The 19150-nt window shown below is 42.7% G+C and overlaps 1 protein-coding gene across 4 annotated transcripts in view; it reads right to left on the bottom strand.

Moving 5' to 3' along the window:
• The window catches only part of KALRN (kalirin RhoGEF kinase), a 473232-nt gene that overhangs the window by 21716 nt on the left and 432366 nt on the right, over positions 1-19150 (bottom strand). For 3 of the 4 annotated variants that reach the window (XM_066190284.1, XM_066190280.1, XM_066190281.1), the window contains 8 exons: positions 18842-18892; positions 18458-18535; positions 17414-17599; positions 13982-14153; positions 9793-10031; positions 8677-8924; positions 5353-5476; positions 3957-4016 (listed from right to left, as the gene is read on the bottom strand). In XM_066190284.1, the coding sequence (XP_066046381.1) occupies positions 3957-4016; positions 5353-5476; positions 8677-8924; positions 9793-10031; positions 13982-14153; positions 17414-17599; positions 18458-18535; positions 18842-18892 (1158 nt within the window). Of the gene's footprint in view, positions 1-3956; positions 4017-5352; positions 5477-8676; positions 9739-9792; positions 10032-13981; positions 14154-17413; positions 17600-18457; positions 18536-18841; positions 18893-19150 lie in introns of those variants that run through there. The other variant, XM_066190282.1, reaches the window with a different exon arrangement.

Genomic DNA, 19150 nt, shown 5'->3' with positions numbered 1-19150 from the left:
TTAGAGCCAGTGCTGTATCCACCAAAACATTACTTACTCAACCACGTGGACTGTGCGGGTGCTACAATATTCTTCCACAGTGGTTGTTTCCTAGTGCTTATCTTGGTCTAAGTGTCTCTGAATAGTTCTTGACATGCTAAAATGTCACAACTGAAGAAAACAGATTTGCAAGTCCAACGTACATACCTTGGCAACAGCTGAGCTCACTAATCTAATGATGGCACTTCCAGTGACTTGGCCTGAGCTTCATCTCTGCTTTGCACAGCAGAGACACTGGAACAGACACCAGAGGCTCAGTGACAGACGTGTGTCGCCAACAGCACTTGAAACTCTGCAGCTGGAGTTGTGCAAAATGTCTGAAGCCATGTCAGAACCCTACACCTGAGGTCCATCCCAAAGCTGGGAGGAGCTGCTGCTGGATTTAGTGAGGTTTAGCTCAGTCAGATCCTCTGACTGCTGGAAGAACATTCCCTCAGATAAGAGAGGTATCCTGATGGGATCTGCACAGCTGCCTTGTCACCCCCTCAGCAAAACTGCAATCCCATGAGATGTTACAACACAGAATTGTAGGACAATTAGTTGTGTCATTGTCCAGGACCCCAGACTTGGGTGTGGATATTTACTGATTCACAAGGGCATACATCTTCCCAGAAGTGGCGTTGCCTGTCCCTGTGTAGTTAACTACAGACGTGTGGAAAGAGAGTCTCTGATCATCCCTAAGTGTAGGTTGCTCCTTCACTCACGTGGTTACACACGGCCCTTAAGTGCCTGCTCCTACACTCACATATTTAATGGGCGAGTTCATGCCTTCTGTTTTATGAAACTACAGCACAAAGCAGAAAACTAGGGGGGGGAAAAAAGACTTCATTTCCATCTTTATGCACTTGCATTACATATTAATAAACAAAGAGGGGAAAAAAAGCCCCAGTAACCAAGAGATGCTATTTCTAGTCAAAGCTATAATCAATAGGAAATTCTCCAAGGCCAGTGTGAATAAAAAGCCCAGTAGTGGCATTTTAGCCCTTTAAACAATCACCCAGAATTTGTTTCCTGCTCTCACAATATATGTTTTCCACATTTCTTTCTGTCTTTGGGTTCCCTTGAAACAAAGGCAAAGTGCTTCCAGAAACCTGGAATCTACTGAATAGAATCCACTGTGGTATTTCATAAACAGCAAAGATCTGAAAGGCCACTGTAGCTGTGGGACTTCATGGGTCCTATGACCAGCTTACTGACTTCTTGTGCAGGAAGTAGGGTGGAGATAAATTGCACCCACGTTTCCAGGTAATTAATATGTCTGCTTTGCATTTAGAGACTGCTCTCCCTGTTCCAGCACTGGGTGCATGTTCTCAGGCATGATGGGAAGCAGAGGGATGTCAGGGGTGACAGGCCTGTAAGAGAAGCCAGCTGACTGGCCCTGTTATTACCTGGCTGTAGTGATGACTCCACCCTAATGACACAGGAAAGGCACCTCTGAGTGTTGCCAGGACACAGCTCTTCTGCCAGCACTCCCAGCATCTATAAAACCCCTCATAAGCCTGGCCAGGTGTGAGGACAAGGTGTTCCCACTCCTTGGGCAGTCACGTTGTCTCCAGTTGCTCTGGGAACTTATCAGTGGACATTCCACACAGAGCAGGGAAAGCAAAACCAGGTGAGATGCGGATGTTCACTGCACACACAGGTTGGGCTGGAGGGGTAGCACAGCTCTTTAAGTAACCTAAGCCCAGCACACGAAGCCTAGAAGATTGATGAAGCCCTGAATCAGGCTCTGGTGTTGGAATTAGCTTGTTTTGCCTCTGATTTACTGAGAAAAGACTTTGGCTTCCCAGGCTGTCATACAGCCCATTTCTTGTAACACATTTGGAAAGGAGAATCAAAACACTCAAATGAAGGGAAAGGGAGAGCAGTCGTGGCATCCAGTAGGTGAATAACTCAGACCTTTACAGACCAGACTTCCCCATGGCCTCTTCTAGGGCTTCATCATCATTTTATGAGCCTGCCCTTTCTCTGCTCCCTCCAGATGACTTTATTTAGTTTATACTGGGTATCAGCAATCCCTTCCCCCCAGAATTTCTTAGCCAGACCAACAAGATGACCACACTCAATTCTGGCTTCAGATGTACTAAACCCAGCATGAAGCAAGGGCTGTGCTGCTCCTTGCAGGGCAGTGTGACCTTAGTAAGTCACCCCCACAATTGTTCTCTTATTTTCTCTTCCTCTGCCATTTTAAATATTTGCTCAGTCCCAGAGAGTTTTGCAGAAGCAAACTTGAGCTTTCCAAGCCACGAGGAATACTGTGGCTTCTGGGGACTGCAGTGCAGTGGCACTGTCACCTCCAGTGCGTGACCTGGGAGATGCAGGATGGTGCTTTCCGAGTATAACTAGTCACACAGAAGGCACACAGTTACCCCCCCAACAGCAGATTGATACCATAGCTAAAACTTCACATTGGTGTCTTTTGGTTTAAATAGAAAGGCTTTTTTTTTCTCCTGAGCTTGAGAACAGTAGACTGTACCATGGTAAAAACCCAGATCAAGCCACCAGAAAGATTAAAAATGCTGACAATGCAAGGATTCAGATACCTCCCACTGGAAATTCTAAACCATCTCTTTTTCCTCCTGTTGAACAAAGTCAAAACACAGAAATCCTTTGCAAAAGAACAGTGATTTTCAACCAGCTCTGCACAATCACCCTTGTCTCAGCCACCTGTTGCTCCACAGGGCAATTTTCTGTGAGTGAAGGCTTCCACAGTTTCCTGCGTGATAATGGGCACTGCCTTATAACAAATACATACATGTCCAGGTATTGCCTGTGACTGGCAAAACACTCCTTGAAAATGTAAACACATTCCTGAGAATAATGCAGCTTTAGAGGCGAGGACCATTCAATCTCCATGATGTCAGCTGGGTCAAAAGCTTTCCTTTAATACACATCCCAACACAATTAAAATTAAAGCAAGCTTTCAGGTTAACAGCTTAGGTGGTACACTTCAATACACTTCTCCCTCTTTTTATTTTTCCTTCAGGAGGAAGGTCAGCTTTCTTTTGCAGGATGTTTATAGTGCAGCCTGGCTGACAGCATCCAGGAGATCTGCTAGGACACAGATATCTCTGTTCTCCAGTCACCTGTCCTGTCATCACCACAAAACCACCATGTCTCTGAACCATGTCCTTGCTTATTTCAGCAGGAACTTCTTTCAACCTTGGAACAATTCATAGAAAAGTTTTGTGTGGTCACTATAAACAGGAGGCAAAAGAAAAGTATCCTGCTAGATCTTAATTGAGGAGAACCAGACACATAACTCTTCATGATTTTAAACTCTTTCAGGCTCTCCACTAGAACTAGCGGTTTCACAATGGAAAAACAGTGGCATAAAGTAGCATAATTTGGGTCCACCTATCTGCATCAGCCTTGCCTGAGATACAGGTACATTCACACAACTGGTTTTACCATTCTCCTTCAGTACCTTGAGAGAAATGCAATTCCCACTCTGCTAAGAGAAAAGGGAAACATCTTTTCTGATTTTCTAGATAAAGTGCTGGCTGTGGCACAACATTTGGCCTGACTGACAGCTCAAGTGTGTATTCCCAGGGCAAGGAGTGTTTTTAATATAGAAAGGTGCTACATTTATCAGCAGCTGACACACTTGCATTATTGTCGGAATGAGGTCCCAGGTGGGAAGCAGAGACTGAGGGTGGCTATGTGAGCCCTCCAGCTCAGTAGGAGCTTGTTACTGAGCTCCCCTCACTGCTCCCTCCACTGCTCCCACTACAAAAGAAGCCCAAACTCCAGTTCAAGGCATGGCAAAACCAGAACTGACACCTTTTGTGACTCACACTAAATTGGCACACATGTCTGCGAGCAATACAAACCCACCAACTCCCCTTGCAGCAAAGGCATTTCAAAACAGACACACGTTCTTGGGAAAAAATAATCACAAGGATGATTGTCTCTACCTCCATACTAGTATTGGGGTCAAGGTCATCACACTCTGATTCCTCTGAGCTGTTTGTCTCCTTGTTTGGCAGCATGAAGAGGAAGAAAGAGAACAAGAGATTAGAAAAGAGACTGGTTAGTCAGGGCAGAGCAGCACAGTTGTGAGCAGCATGGAAATGGGTAACAGTAGGGAAAATGCTCCTAAAACACAAACAAAACCCAAACTGACAACAAAACAAGGGAAGCAAAGGCAAAGACATGCTTTTGCCAGAGAAGCAGCAGTGATTCTGCAATTTGTTCAGGTAGTGAAAACAGGGAGGAAGCAAGAGGAGGAAGAACTGTGCCACCATGCTGGAGCAGCCGCTTCCCGCGGGCCCAGTCCTTCCTCGTCCAGAGGGTGCGAGGGCGCCCGGGATGCAGTGTCAGGGTTCCTCCCTTTGCACATGCCAGGGCTACTGCACCAGGCTTGTAAGACAGAAAGCCTCTGCAAAGGAAAACACTTCATCTTGGACTCTCCTCGAGAGGGGTGGATCCAAAGGACATGCTCAAGTGCTTTCCTGAATCAAGGCTGGGCTTTGGTTGTGCCAAAGTCACAAGGGTTTGCTTGCCTCTGTTGGGAGGGAAAGCCCCAGATTAGTCCTGAGCAGGCCTCATGGTCGGTTTATAGGGATGGATCCTCTGAGTTGGAGCACAGTAGTCAGGCACCCAGAGCAGAAGATGGAGCTTTAACCCCACAGTTCTCAACTTTTTCCATACTGGGAGATCTCAGAGAAAGAGAGAGAGACGCAGACACACAGACACAGACACACACACACACACACACACGAGACCTTCTCCTGGCAAGACAGAGTCAGCATCTCTGCCCTGTCTGATAACATGGAAAGAAAAAGGTCATTGAGACCATCTCCCTAGACCAAAATCCTTAAGAATCCCCAGGTTGGGAAGCCCTTATCTTAACATCTGGTGAAATATTGACCTAAAGAAAACTCATCAGCAAGGCCATTGGTTCACCCAGTGGCTTTCTCACTGCTACAGCTGCTCTGATGAAGCTGCAGACCAAGCTAGATCAGAGGTCAGTAAATTACTAGTGTCCCAATTTTAAGTTATTCAACCATGTATATAGTTGGGTTTCTTAATGAGGATTACTTACTTGCATGTGGAATGCCAGGAAAAAGAAAACAAAAAACAAAGACTGCATTTTATCTTGCATGCAAAAATCCTGCTAAAATGGATACTACAAAAAAAGGAACCAAAAAAACCCCCAAAAACTGAAGTTGAAAAAAAAAAAAACAACAAAAAACCAAAACCCAAACTCAAAATTGCCGCCCCCTCCCTCTCTCAGGAGAGGATGCTAGAGGGGGTGGAAAGGATGGGAAGCAGGAGAGCAGCACAGAGCTTTCAGATGGCCTTACTCACTTTAACAGAGACTTTGTTCCCCAGAATATCCTTGGATTTACGTGGCCCATTGGCTTCATTTTTGCCACTGCTCTCCTTTTCCGCCCGCTTTCTCATGCGCAGGGTATGCCATGAACATGACTTCCTGTTGTACCAAAAAACGCAGCAATCAAATGGCAAATCATAGCAGGAAGAAAGGTTTTGGAAAGGGGAACCAGCATCCACATTTGCAATTACTGCAATTCCCTAGAAGGTGAAAAGCCACTGGCAGGCAATATGCCCGTCTCAATCTCAGCAATGAGAGCTGAAGTTAAAAACCAAACCAAAGAGTTCTGCAAAGCAGATGTTGTGCCACACTTGCTGTTCAAATGCATGGAGCAGGAAAAAAATGTCCATGATGGAAGCACAGGCAACTCGAACTTGGTCATCTGGTTTCAGGGACTTTGCCTTGCATTGCCACAAATAGAAATTTATTTTAATTTTGCTACATTTAAAAGACCAACTTAGTCCTCAGTCTTGTTGGTTAAAAGCAGTGTAACAAATATAAATATGTAAGAATAGTCCTAATAGATTATTCACTATAGTAAATTTTAAAAAAATTAAGAAATTCAAGTTGTTGCTCACTACGTGTTGCTCAGAACACAAACAGCTCAGTAAATAGGAGCTGCATTACTAATTTTCCAAGAGATAAGTCATTTCCTAGAATGACAAGCTCTGCTGTGCCTCTCAAGACCAAGAATTTCCCATCTGACTTTGCCAATCCAGTTAAAGAGGACATCTGTCAGCCCATGGGTTTTGGCTAGCATCACAGCAGGCACTATTTCCAGTAAAATTTTCACCCCTTATTACTGCTCCTATGACCTTATTCTTGGAAAAAAAAATAAAAATAAACCAATATCACCCTTTGTAAGAGCAATGCTGTGTTGACAAGAGAATTGCATATCAAAGCAGACATAAGAAAAAACCAAAACAGTTCTTGATACGGATTTCATTTGGTTAAAATAGTGGACAGGTTTTGGGGGGGGAATTTGGGGAGGGGTATGTTGTCCAAAGCATAAAGCTCTCAAAACAGCAGTGTGATGAGCTGGGATCCAGGTTCAAAGCATCTGCCCACCTTTAAGTCATGCAAATTTGATTTGCATGTTTAAGCCCAATGTTTGGCACATGTCACGTCTACAGTACCTTGACACATTTTACAAAGGAAGTTGTATGAAATCCAGGGATCACCTGTGATGCCAATAAAACGCAGTATGTTAGCAAGGCAGGACCCAAAGGACGCCCCACACAGCCGACGCTCCCCCATGAACACTGCGTCTGACTCCTAAGCGCCTCCTGCTTTTACCTCGGCACCTGATGGGAGCTGTACAATAGCTCAGTTAAAGAACAAGCAAACCCTGCCACAGCCACAAGACTGAACTGTTTTTGCAACCAGTAGAGTCTGCACTAACTCAGCCTGAACGGGCAGTCGTGCCTGAGCACAGGGAGCACCAGAGCACCCTGCACGGCTCAGACAGGCACCAAGTGCTGACTGGACAAGGTCCAAATGAGAACTGCAGAGCAGGGGAAGTTATCCAATGCTTCAGGACGGTTACATTTTCCTTAAGGCTATGTAAGTGTCAAGAACATGGCAGATGGGACTCCCTGATCTATACAATGAATATAGGTGAATAATTCATGGTGCCAACACAGCTGGATCGACCGTATATTTTGTCTACAGTATTTGTAACAGAAGAAACAGTTTTATTACTTAAACTAAGTAGTCACTGTGATCTGGCAGACCAGATAGGGTTGAAGATAGCAGAGCTCCACGTTGTTTTTCACTCATAGGACTCCTATTGTTCAAGCACCTTTTTATTTCCAGTGTTGCTTTAGCCGTTTGAGTCTGAAAACATCGTTTAGGACTTTAAATCTCACTGCAGTGAGAAAGAGGGAAGTCTTTTCACGTGTCTTTCAATTTTGTTATGCCTTCCTGGCCGCAATTCATCTGCCTACAGAATTTGATGCAGAATTTTACTGTACAGCTGCCATGAAATCAGTCTTCACCAGGAGTCTGGTACTGTGGATGATTCTAAGGGCATGTGGTTGCATATTGTGGCTAGAGAGGAACCCGGGAATGCCTGTGGCAGATGTGCAAGAGATGTGCCAAGCAATTCCTTTGGCTTAACATGCAATTCCAGGTAGCATTCATTACTGACTGACAGATAAAGTCATCATTTCTCTTAACTGAAACGGCAGCAGAGATCAAGTTATTATTTTTAGTGAATCTTTCACAAAATCTTTCCTTGTGATCAATTCTGCACCTCGAGGTATTTGTGTAAGGTAACACAATTTGTAGCATACATCATGCATTACCATCTAGTCATTTTAGATGTTAAAAGAAATCAACAGGTATTACTGAAAAGAGGGTTGTACCTTCTGTATTTAATACCAAAAAACCATTTTCTTTCATTAGTCATTTCAGACTGACAAATTTCTAAAAATCAGAAAAGAAAAATATATATCCACACATTTGTTAAATAAGCAACAAAATATCATAAACAAAATCAAAACAAAACAAAATCAAACAAAAAAAAAGGGTCAAACTAATTCTTTTACCTCATTAAAACATGCTCATGGTGAAAATTTATTTTACATATTTAAAATAGTACATTTAAAATTAGTTACATTACAGGTACAATGATGAACATTGCGACTATCCATTATATTGCACAACCTGACTTCATCAATGTGAGTTTGTTTCTTTTTTTTTAAATAGTGCAAAATATTTTATACAGGAATGTACTTGGATGGGGGTCTTGCAAACGAAAAAATATATTACAAAAGTTACTGCAAACAGAAAAAAAAAAAACGAAACAAATGAAAAAAAAAAGATACAAGCTGTACAAGGAAATTGCCATAGACAACAAAATCTCTCCTCCTTGAGAAGCAAACCTCAGTCCAACACAGAGCCTGGATTTTTGTGTTTTTTTTTTTTTTTTTTTTTTAAATCTAGATGCTGTTATAACCAATATATAGATTAGTAACTTAATACAACATAAATATAAGTCCAGTCCAAGCAGGTCCATGTTGGTGTAAAATGGTGTCACGTAAAGCATATCTTTAACCGTCTATGGTTTTATTTCTCTCCAAAGTATAAACAAAATCCCACAAAATGAAAATAAGCAAAACCCGAGCTATCCACCATGGCTGCCCGACGCTGCGGATTGACCACTCAGCTTGTTCCAATGGCACTGTAGATAAAAATCAGCAGGATTTCCCTACCATTTGGGTTTATTTTTATTTATTTATTTTATTTTCCTCAATAAATCCACATAGTGCTCCCAGCGAAGCCAATAGGGCACTTACTTGATGCTTCCATCGCTATTATCTGTAGTGGATTTAGGGAGGGGAGCCAAGATACTGCCAGGGATCCATCCTTCAGCAGCTGGAGAGTGGTCGTTTGCAGGCTGGTACACCAGGAACATGTTCTGCTGGTTGATAGCAAGGATCTGAACCACCTCTCCTTGATTCACACAGATCTCATCCTCCTTCAGTGCATAGTAATCTTTAATCACCACCATGGAAGAGGTCCCATTGCACCCTCCCAAATCAGTCTGCAAACGGACACAACACAAAGCAGTGAGCGGCCGGCGTGGAGGAACCTGCCCTTTCTGGCAGAGATCCCACTACTTCATGTCCAGCCTAACCAGACCAGGGAAAAAGACACAAAACACCTGGAAGTTCACATTGACAAAAAAGGATTTTAAAGATCTGAAAGGTGGCAGTAACCTAATACAAACCAGTCTCCTATTTCACATCAGACTTCAAAGCTGCTAACGACTGTGCCCCTGGGTGTTCTCATCTGCGGGGGGGGGTGTTACAGATGGATGGTCTGTGTGAGCCAAACGGGGAGAAAGACCAACGAAGCTGAGGGAATACTCACAGTTAAATATAGGTCAGATTGAAAGTGGCTTTGGTCAGCCTCAGTCAGCAGCAGGGTCCAAACAGGGTTGGTGGCCACTGACTCTTTGGTGGTTTGTGTGCAGTGCACATATACCCAAATTATAACCTTTAGCTGGCACCCTGTGAGCTGTTATGTGGGAAAAGGTCTAAGCTCTTCCTTACCACAGACTTTTTCAGGAATGGGTGGTTAATGGATATTAGAGAAGCCTTGAATATTACTTCTGCCAGAACTGCAAATGGATATCTAGTTCACCAGATCTGCAGGCACAGTGCCCTGAAAAACATTGAGATCAGTGCTCCAGGTTTAGGCTCTGTCTCTGTTTCCCAGATGAAGTGCCATCCACGTGGATGCCAGGACTTTTTCATGAGCTGTGTAATCCCAAATCACATGTTACCCCATTGCTTCAGTACGTTGATTCCCGTTGACCTGGTTAGCTGCTAATTAAAGCTAACATCATGGATCACCTGTGATACAAGAAATGGGCTGTGAGATCATGTTTTATCAGATGAGCTCAGTACCTTGCTTTGTTCATACTTGTCTCCGGGCTGTGAGTGCTCATACCCTGTGCTGCCGTTGGAGGTAGATATCTTCAGGGGTGGGAGAGATGGGTTACGGCTCGTAGCCTTCAGAGGCTTCTCAGACCCTACTGGGATAGAAGAATGGGGCCTGGTGTTGGGCTGAGGGACCCTGCCAGCCTGGGGCCGCAGCACCGCTGAGCTGTTCTCCTTGCGTTGGTACTCGATGGGCGACTGCAGCGCTGCGAGAGAGGACAAGAGTCAGTCACGGGCTCCCAACAGCCTTGCCAGGGGCTGCAGGGGTGTTCAAAACAGGTGGGATGGTTCAAACAGAACAGAGCCATATGCTGCAAACCAAACGGGAACAGGAGATGCCGCCCATGGAAGCACATTCATGGCTAGACAGGACACAAGCACTTTACACTGTGCTGTGTGTGAACTGAACACAGCACTCCATGCAGATGTCAAGAACAGCTTCCCTGACCTACACGGTGAGTAGGCTAAAATGTTTGCCATTTATAGCATACATAATTGCATTCATTTTCTTGGAAATTGCACAAATTAATCACATTCTGTAGTCAAAATAAATGAAAACCTGACTAAGAGGTGCACAGCACATTTGCAGTGAATTTTGCTAACATCAGAAAACACAGGTCAAGACCTCCAAGTCTCATTTGCATATTCCCAAGAAAGTGTGACTACGAAATACTCTTCAGATGTGATGCACTGCAACTTGGCTCTCAGTTTGCTTTCTACATTAACTGCTTTGGTCCAAGGAAACTGCTGGAACACTTTCCAGCAAGTGAGGAAGTATAGATGGCACCCAGACATTCATCCTAGCAGTCCAAACCTCTCCAGAAGACACCCAACAGGCAACACTAAACAGCTTCATAAGCCATAAAAAATAAAGTCTGCTTGTGAGAGTAGATTTTATCATCATGGAGAGAGCTTGCACTGGGAAACGGAAGGAAAAAAAAATCCAGATCATAAAAAAATAATTTGTTATGTTTGGAGGAGAAGGGATCAGGGCTGGGACTCACAGCAGATTTGCTGTGAGCAGATTTGCTAGGCTCAGGCTACCAGCCCCAGACCTATGGGCTTGGTTTTTTGCATGTCATGTGGCCTTACCAGATGATTTATAGTCAGTTAATACTGTGTACATGCACCAGACTAAACCTACTGGAATGCAGAGGGACTAGTCTAGCAAGAGGCAGACAGAGAACATAATGTCACAGCATCAGCCCCACCAGGGAACCACAAGAGAAGGAATGTCTTTCCCAACAAAATGAAAAGGAAAGAAAAACAGAAAAGCTCAGCACTATACAGCACACACTCTAGCATTCCCCTTCCAGAGAAAGGCAGGACAGCTCAAGAAATCACTTCATACTAAAGGACAAATGATTGGAAAAAAAAAAATCAAGGAGGATGCCAGATCACCATTTTCTTCAAAAGGACACAGACATAGATCTGAAGCAATCTGGAAGATTACGTGTCTCTAAAACCTGACCCTTGTCACAAAAGCAGATTGTACCTATGACACAGTGACTGCCAGTTTCATTTGCTTACCTCAGCTGCAGCTGGAAATGGTTTGATCCTGCTGCAGACCAGCCACAGAGGGCAAGGCAGGCTGAGGAGAACTTTGACAATGATTTTGACAGTGACATTTTTCTATTGTATACAGTAAATAAGGCTGCAAGGTCACTAGCAGTAAGATTTGAATGGATACTTATCAATCTATCTTGAAACAATCTACTGTACTCAGTACTTTTAAAGGGTGTTTAGTTGAGTGTCCATTTCTGACTACTAATTCCACCATGAACTATCACAGTGATGCCTGGCTTCCAGCCTCCTGTTAAACATCTCTCAGTATTCTTAGAAGCTTCTGGCAAAAGTCAAAGTCCCTCTACTTGCATGTTCTCTCTTTCTGTCTCAAATTCTCCCCATAAAATATGATTCTAAAAAGGTACAGATGAATGGAACTTTCCTGATGAATCATGTCCAGCAGTGACAGATTTTCTTTACAGCTTGCTCCCTAAAGAACAGTCACAACAGCCCATCATTTGATGCACAGTCTGTTTCTCAAGCTTAGCAGCTTTTACTTTTCCCCCATGGAAAAATATAAAAAACTTGAATATTCCACTTTTACATTAATGAAGTTTCCCATGCTTTGCACATAGCCTCTACTCTCTAGGACTTCCCTGGTGAAGAGAGAAAAGTCAGAGACAGCTTAGGCAAGAACTCTAGGGGAATATTTTGTTATTAAGTTTATGCAGCATTGGCTCAGCATGGATTTAATATGATTTTAAGGACAGAAAACATCTGCTTTAATGAAATGCAAAGCTAAAGAACATATTTAAAGATTATTCAGTCTCAATAAGATTACATTCTAAAAGCCACTTAAAATATTCTGGACTGGACAGGCTCTACTGGATACAGTATCATTTTCTTATTTATAGTTTTAAGGTAAATCCTTAAGCTTGTGTTTTAATAGGAATCTATTTTTACTTTTGCTTTAGAGATAGTGATGACTATGTTCCTAATCCATCAAATTGCTTGCTGGCTTCATGGAAGATAGACTGAATAGGGGCTATGAAGATGCCTCAGTAGAAAAAGAGGCCCACAGGGCAGTAAGTCCTGTGAAGATAAGATGGAATACTTAAAAAATAAAAAGAACAAGCAAGAAAGATACAGAAGGGACAGAAAAACCCTGCATTAGTGCCTGAAGAGCTCTCACAAGGCTTTAAAAAAAAAAAAAAGTCTGTTGCTAACTGTTAGTGGAACTTATTTTAGTCCAGTAATTCCTCAGTCAAAGCCGACTGCAGTGACATAAACCCATCAAGTTTTGGTACCAACTGGTCAAACTGGGTAATTTAGACTCTTCATCTCACCCATGGACTTAAGGAATAATTTTACAATGGTTGTATGAGGCCATTTCTATTCCAAGTCACAAAATTCCGGTATCAAGTTGTGGCACCATGGGTGAAATACATTTCCCTTCTCAGCTCAGACGTAGATTCTGAACTGTCACAAACAACTTTTGCATGTAGCCCCTTCCCAGTTAACTTCTGAAATGTAAAATTAAGCTGAATTAAAATTTTTAAAACCTCCACGTTGAAGAAAAGGGAACCTTTGCTTTGATGAGAACCGAAAGAGCCTCTTCCCATTTTGCAACAAAAAAAATCCACAAAACCAAATAACAACTCCCACCCACAAAAAACCCCTAAAAACAAAAACAACAAAAAAACCAACAAAAACTAACATGCTGTGCCAAGCCCAAACATCTTGATTCAAGCAAATATGTCTTATTGAACATGTATTAAGCAATTAAATATAGAATTCGAATATAAGTTCCATAAAATAAGCTGTTTTGAAATGAATAGCAGAAAGCAATCTTGGAGGCATCCAGAGTTACTTTGTTGCTTCCCCACAAACAAAAGAGATACTATTTTTAGATTCTTTCTCTAGTCCTGTTCCCTTCTCTTACCCTCGTACACTCAGAAGCAAGAACAAGCTAAAACTGTTAACTGAATTTTAGTCCTCTGTATTTTCAAATTACACATTTTTTGATTGTGTGTGTGTGTCTGGTTTGTGAGGGGTTTTTTTTTTTTTTGAAACATAGTTTTAATTTGAAATATTTCAGACCACCTCAAATGTATTTCTACAGCGAAGCTGATACTTTCGAAAAGGATACTTTGGAAAGGCCCCTTCTCATGCACAGCTCCCATGGAGAAACAAGCCCTTGCCCTTGTTTCCTTGCCCTTTCCTTTGGGTTTTTTTTTTAATTGAAAGCTGGGACCTGTAGGGGTGATGCAGCCTTTATCCCAGCTCACATCATCAGCTGGTAGCACACAGCAATGTCTGACAGGAAGCTCTTGGGGATAAACCTTGCTCTGAGTAAATGAGATGCTGCGTAGACACAGTGACAACTCGGCTTCATCATGATCTTGAGATGGCTTCAGATTTAAAATCTCAGTGTACAACGGAAAGCACCAGGTGACAGAGCTCTGCAAACCCCAGTACAAAAGTACCACCACCAAAAGCACTACCCACGGAGGGACCTGGGGAACATGAGCCCAACTGACACATGCAGAAGTGGCTCAATAATTTTCTCACAGAGGAAACAAGGACATAAAGATTCTAAATCCCATTTAGCATTTAAGTTTGGGAAACAGAGCAAAGACCATGTACGTACCATTCAGGAAATCTCGTTGTGTGTCCAGGACCTGGTTGATGTCCTGTACCCAAGCTTGCTGAATTTCTGGATTAGCTGCCTGCAAAATGACTCTCTCTGATGTTTCCCGGCTCATTAGAGCAAACTTGCAGGGATCATTGTCCACATTTTCTTCAATGATAAGGTAGTTCATCTGAAACAAGCCAAGGTAAGCATTTTACAGAGAGCAGGAGTTAACATTACACAAGAATCAAAATTGTTGTGAAATGTTCCTGAAAATAATTAAGTCCAATAACGAACTGTTAGATCATAATAAGAAGAATTTGTCTCATCTAGATATAACCAGATAAATCCAAATCTTAAATATGATGCTTAATAAAGCTCTGACAGATGTACCAGACATCCACCTGCCTTGTCTTGAATTACAACTTCTATTCTAAGTAACACAGACCTGACTGGTGTGCTTTAAATTTCCTGAAACCCATAAATAGACCAAAAATGTTCCTATTAATATGTTAATAAAGTCTATCAATCCTCCAATTTAAATAAGTGTTTATATTTCGTGTCCTCTGATAAGAAAGTCTCAGTCATTAGCACATTTAAAAAATGGAATGGACTGTGCACAGGGATATAATGAAAAAAAAGATGCTCCAGCAGATCTTATTTCTAGCAGATTAGAGTCATCTGTGTGCAATCACTTCACTTGACTGTAGTCACAGATACCCTTTCTGGAAATCACATGGATGGGAATTTTGGATGCTGTCCTGCCCTTGGGAGGCTTCTGTTTTAAGAGTACTCATAACTTTAGCTTTTCCTAAGATACTTAGGGTAGTAAACAAGAATAGGTTTGGGGCACAGCCTCCCAAAAAAAAAACAAGAGAGGGAGTGTCTTCATGTCAAAAGCAGACACCTCTGAAGACTAAGGCAGTAATGTCCCCTAGGAGAAATCCATCTCCAATTGCTCTGAGTATCTGTCAAGGTATGGAGATCCACTCCACATCAGAATACTGTCCAGCATTCAAACTGCACGATGGAATTAGCATCTTCCTTTGTTTCTGGGGGTCCCTGTGAAGTTACAGTGACAAGCAGGAACTCCCCTGACCAAGGAAAGGCCTGGACAGGTCTCTTGCTCCTGATCTGAGCTCGTTTTCCTCTGGGTGATAGCCAAACTAATCCTGGTATGACTCCAGGTAAAAGACACACAGAATCCCCTAACCTCCTATTTGTGTCTCAGGGAGATGCATTCATCAAGGCTTCCACTTAGGTGTTTTGAGAGGCTGAAAGGTATTCAGGTGAGAAGTCACTGAGAAGGGTATGCCATTTCTCAACACTACGGACCTTATTGTGTAAAAAAGGGTTTTTTGCTAATGCAGGACAAAATGCTGAAGCTTCTGTCACAGTTTGAGTGTGACAAAGCTTGGAGATCAATATATGGGAGTCCCATCTCACTGACAGACTAGAACAGCTGCATTTGAAGTCATATGCACTTTTTACTCTTTGGCTGTGACAGAGGAAAGAAACGGGATCTGTGGTGCTGGCTCAGGTGGAGGCCCCACTGCGAGGTGAGGATGCTCAGAGCCCAGGGAGGCAGGGAATGGTCCTGCCCAGAGTCCAGGGAGGCAGGGAATGGTCCTGCCCAGAGCCCAGGGAGGCAGGGAATGGTCCTGTCCAGAGCCCAGGGAAGCAGGGAATGGTCCTGCCCAGAGCCCAGGGAAGCAGGGAATGGTCCTGCCCAGAGCCCAGGGAGGCAGGGAATGGTCCTGCCCAGAGCCCAGGGAGGCAGGGAATGGTCCTGCCCAGAGCCCAGGGAGGCAGGGAATGGTCCTGCCCAGAGCCCAGGGAGGCAGGGAATGGTCCTGCTCCACTGAGAGCCACAGCTCCTCGCTGTGGGAAAGAGACAAATGCAAAAGCAGTGAGAAGCTGAAGTGGGGCTGGGAGGGAGGGTGTGAGAGCTGCTGGCACACAAACTCCATGCTGAGGCGAGGAGACACACATGGAGCCACAGGGGATCCCACAGTTGCAGTAGACACTCAACAGGAGAATAAGCTGTTTGCCAAGTGGAAGAAAAGAGGCTGGAAAATTATCACATGAAAATTTTAAACTCAGGCAGTGGGAACAGCATTCCTTTCGTGGGCTGTGCACCTAGAAAAGCAGCTCATACCCTTGAGGCAAGCTAATTTTATTGACATTAGGAGAGATTTATTTTTCTCTCTTTATCTACAATATACAATTCAGGAATTGTTTCCTGCAGATAAAAGCCTCATTGTTATATATACAATAAACTGAAGTAAAAATGATTCATACTATTTCCATCTCCAATTTTAAAAATGATTTAAATCATCAAAAAGATAAAATCAAAGCTGATCAACTAAATCAAGATGATTGTTTATTTGTACACTTTGAGTTTTCCCGTTATAGCCTATTATTTGGTTGGAAACTATAAAATACACTGATTTGCAAATGGATATAGGCTTTTCAGTAAATGCTGTTTCCATCAGCCAAGAAGACAACCTCATTTCAGTAAATGCACTGTTTACCATAAATTTGTTTAGTTATATATGTTAATATGCATTATTTCAGCTGATAGTGTTCTTTTTCATATTAATGCACCATTTAAAATTTAGAGCAAACACAATGCATTCTCCCATGTCTCTTAACCTGTATCTTTGAAAAGGAAATCAATGGCAGACTGGTTTCTCAGCTTTGAACGACCCAGAAATTCAAATGAACCAGTGATTTTGCTCTTTCTGCAGGCACAGCAAAGGCTGTTCTACCAGGAGATGTGCAGCACTCATTCACCTTCACTGACCATTTCACAGGTTAACTTTGCATTTGTTAAACAAAGTATTTTCACTGGTTACTTTCAGTTTTTACTTTTAGCCCCAGCCCCATAATCTGGACAGATTATTTAAAACCAAAACTAATTTCTCGAAACTCTCTTCATAGTTTAGCTGGTTTTATAATTCCTCAGAGCTGTATTTTTAGAATTATTTGTGGTTTTATTTGTCTTTGAAACATTCTTGCAACATCTATATTTGTACTAAGAGCCCTCACTTGAATTAGGGAGAGTATTTCCAGAAATATCATATCAAGGCTTAGTATTGACTTATAGTTTGGCCTAAAATGACTGTTTTGGATACTGTACCTTCATTTACCTTTTATGATCATGCATAAAAGCAACTATTGTAAACTTCCTTTGACTACTGCAGGTTTTGTATCGATATTTGCTAATTCAGACCTATGAATGATAGAGGACCTGCCCTGGCTGTGTTTCCTGAAAAAATTACCCAATAAATTTAGACACCCAGTGGTTTATTTAAAGATGATCTTAAATAGCTTCTGATCCACTGGAAAGGTAAATGCAAATGTTTCCTGCACATTGCCGTCTCCTACGACAGGATGAACCTTACATGACCATCAAACAGAATATGCTTCTCCCTCCGCATTTCTTACCTTTATGCTTTTCTTGAACATGTAGCCTGGCGTTAGAGATCCTTTTCTAAGGAGTTCACTGAAAATAACTATTTGCTCAAAGAGAAACACCCTGCGCTCCTTGGGCCGAGACTGAACCCCGGAATCCTGCTCCGTCACATAGAAGGTGTCCTGCTGCAGCAGCTTGCCTTGAGCTGTCAGTTTGCCCTGGGAAGCAGACAAGGCACCAGCATTACAAACCCTGACCCACTATGATCCCACAAGGTGATATGCTCTGTTTCAGGCAGCCCAGGTTTTCCAGGCGTTCATGTGAGACATATTCCCTCTAAGTTATCAAAGTAGCAATCCAGTAAATGGTGACCTCAGTTGAAGACAAACAACACTGGTTTTCCTTGCTCTCAGTGTCACTGTGTATATAAAGCCAAAAGCAAGAGGTCTCAAGCAGACTGTTTTGTACACTGCATTTCATACCCTGTTCCCATTATGTTTCAGTAGTGCTCCAGCCAAGAGCTCTCCATCGTGCCCTAAGCCAGCAGTCTGACACAACACCTCTGAATGTGCAAAAGCCAGGAGCAACCTGTTTGCAGTGCATCAGACAGTAAGGCAAATCTTAACTCATTCTGGAGATAAGACCTCTCCCCAAAGCCTACACTGGATTAGTTACAAGCCACAAGCTGTACCCTGCGGGGTTGTAACTCCCAAGTCCCCTCCTGGATGTTGCTGACCTTGGTGGGACCTGTTAACATGTTAATGCCAGGTGACCTTACTAATATGCAAAGCAGGCTGGTTCATCACTTATTTTGCTCTGGTAATAGATATAATAAGTCTCATTAAAGCTTGAAAAAGCTTTTACAGACCTCACATTTTGAAGAAACAATATGAATTGTCACAAATTTAGAGCAAGAAGTGCGTCACTCCCCCACCTTTGAAACCTCACCAAAGCGTGCAGCTCAGCACTGCAGAAGAACAAGCCCTAGATAAGTAGCTTAGGTAGATTGTAGAGAAAATCATAGAAAGTAATTTTCCTTTCCTAGTTGTTATTATAAGAAGAATGCAAATGCATACCTCAAAGCCTTGGAGACGACCCAGGTTCATCATGTCATTGCAACGTTTTGGTACAAGGCACATTAATTCAACTGCTTTCTGTGGAGGAAAAGGGATGTTGCATTATTACAAGAGAACCAGAGGGTTCCTGAAAGCACAGTGTCAAATAATGAAGTTCAATAGCACGATTGCTGGAGTGACTCCTGGCAAGGCCCTCATGAATAGATGCCTCAAAGAGGATGGTGCAGGGCTAAAATGCAGGACTTTTAGTTCTGATTTAAGCTAAGAGAAATACCACATTTAGAATACCAGCAGGATCTTCAGCTATTGTCAAAGGAATACTGGGGTTTTCATTTCTCCACACAAAGTCCCATTAGCCCTATTGTCCAGGGCATGAAAATGTACCTCTATCTCGGAGCACTCCAGACCAGCTTTTTCACTGTACCTCAGGAAGTCCTGGAGAAAGCAGAAAGGTTTGCATTAAGGCACATCAGAACAGAGAGAACAAAAGGCACCAGTTTGAAAAGGAAAAAGCATATTCAGCATGTGCTTTTCTGAGAAGAAACTTGCTAATATTAATAAATTCATCTTCAGAGATTACTGAATGTCATAACCACTTTAGAAATATGGAAAAGGGGTGTGGATGGTTGTTGAGAAGATCACAGACAAAAAGACAAAGCTGGGGTTAGACCTTGGGAATGGTTATTTCGTCCT

This window comes from Chamaea fasciata, unplaced genomic scaffold (assembly GCF_029207755.1).
Source record: "Chamaea fasciata isolate MVZ Bird 193981 ecotype frontalis unplaced genomic scaffold, bChaFas1.0.hap1 SCAF_8, whole genome shotgun sequence".
NCBI lineage: Eukaryota > Metazoa > Chordata > Aves > Passeriformes > Sylviidae > Chamaea > Chamaea fasciata.
The sequence above is the reverse complement of the archived record's forward strand: the minus strand, read 5'-3'. Positions and strand labels throughout refer to the sequence as shown.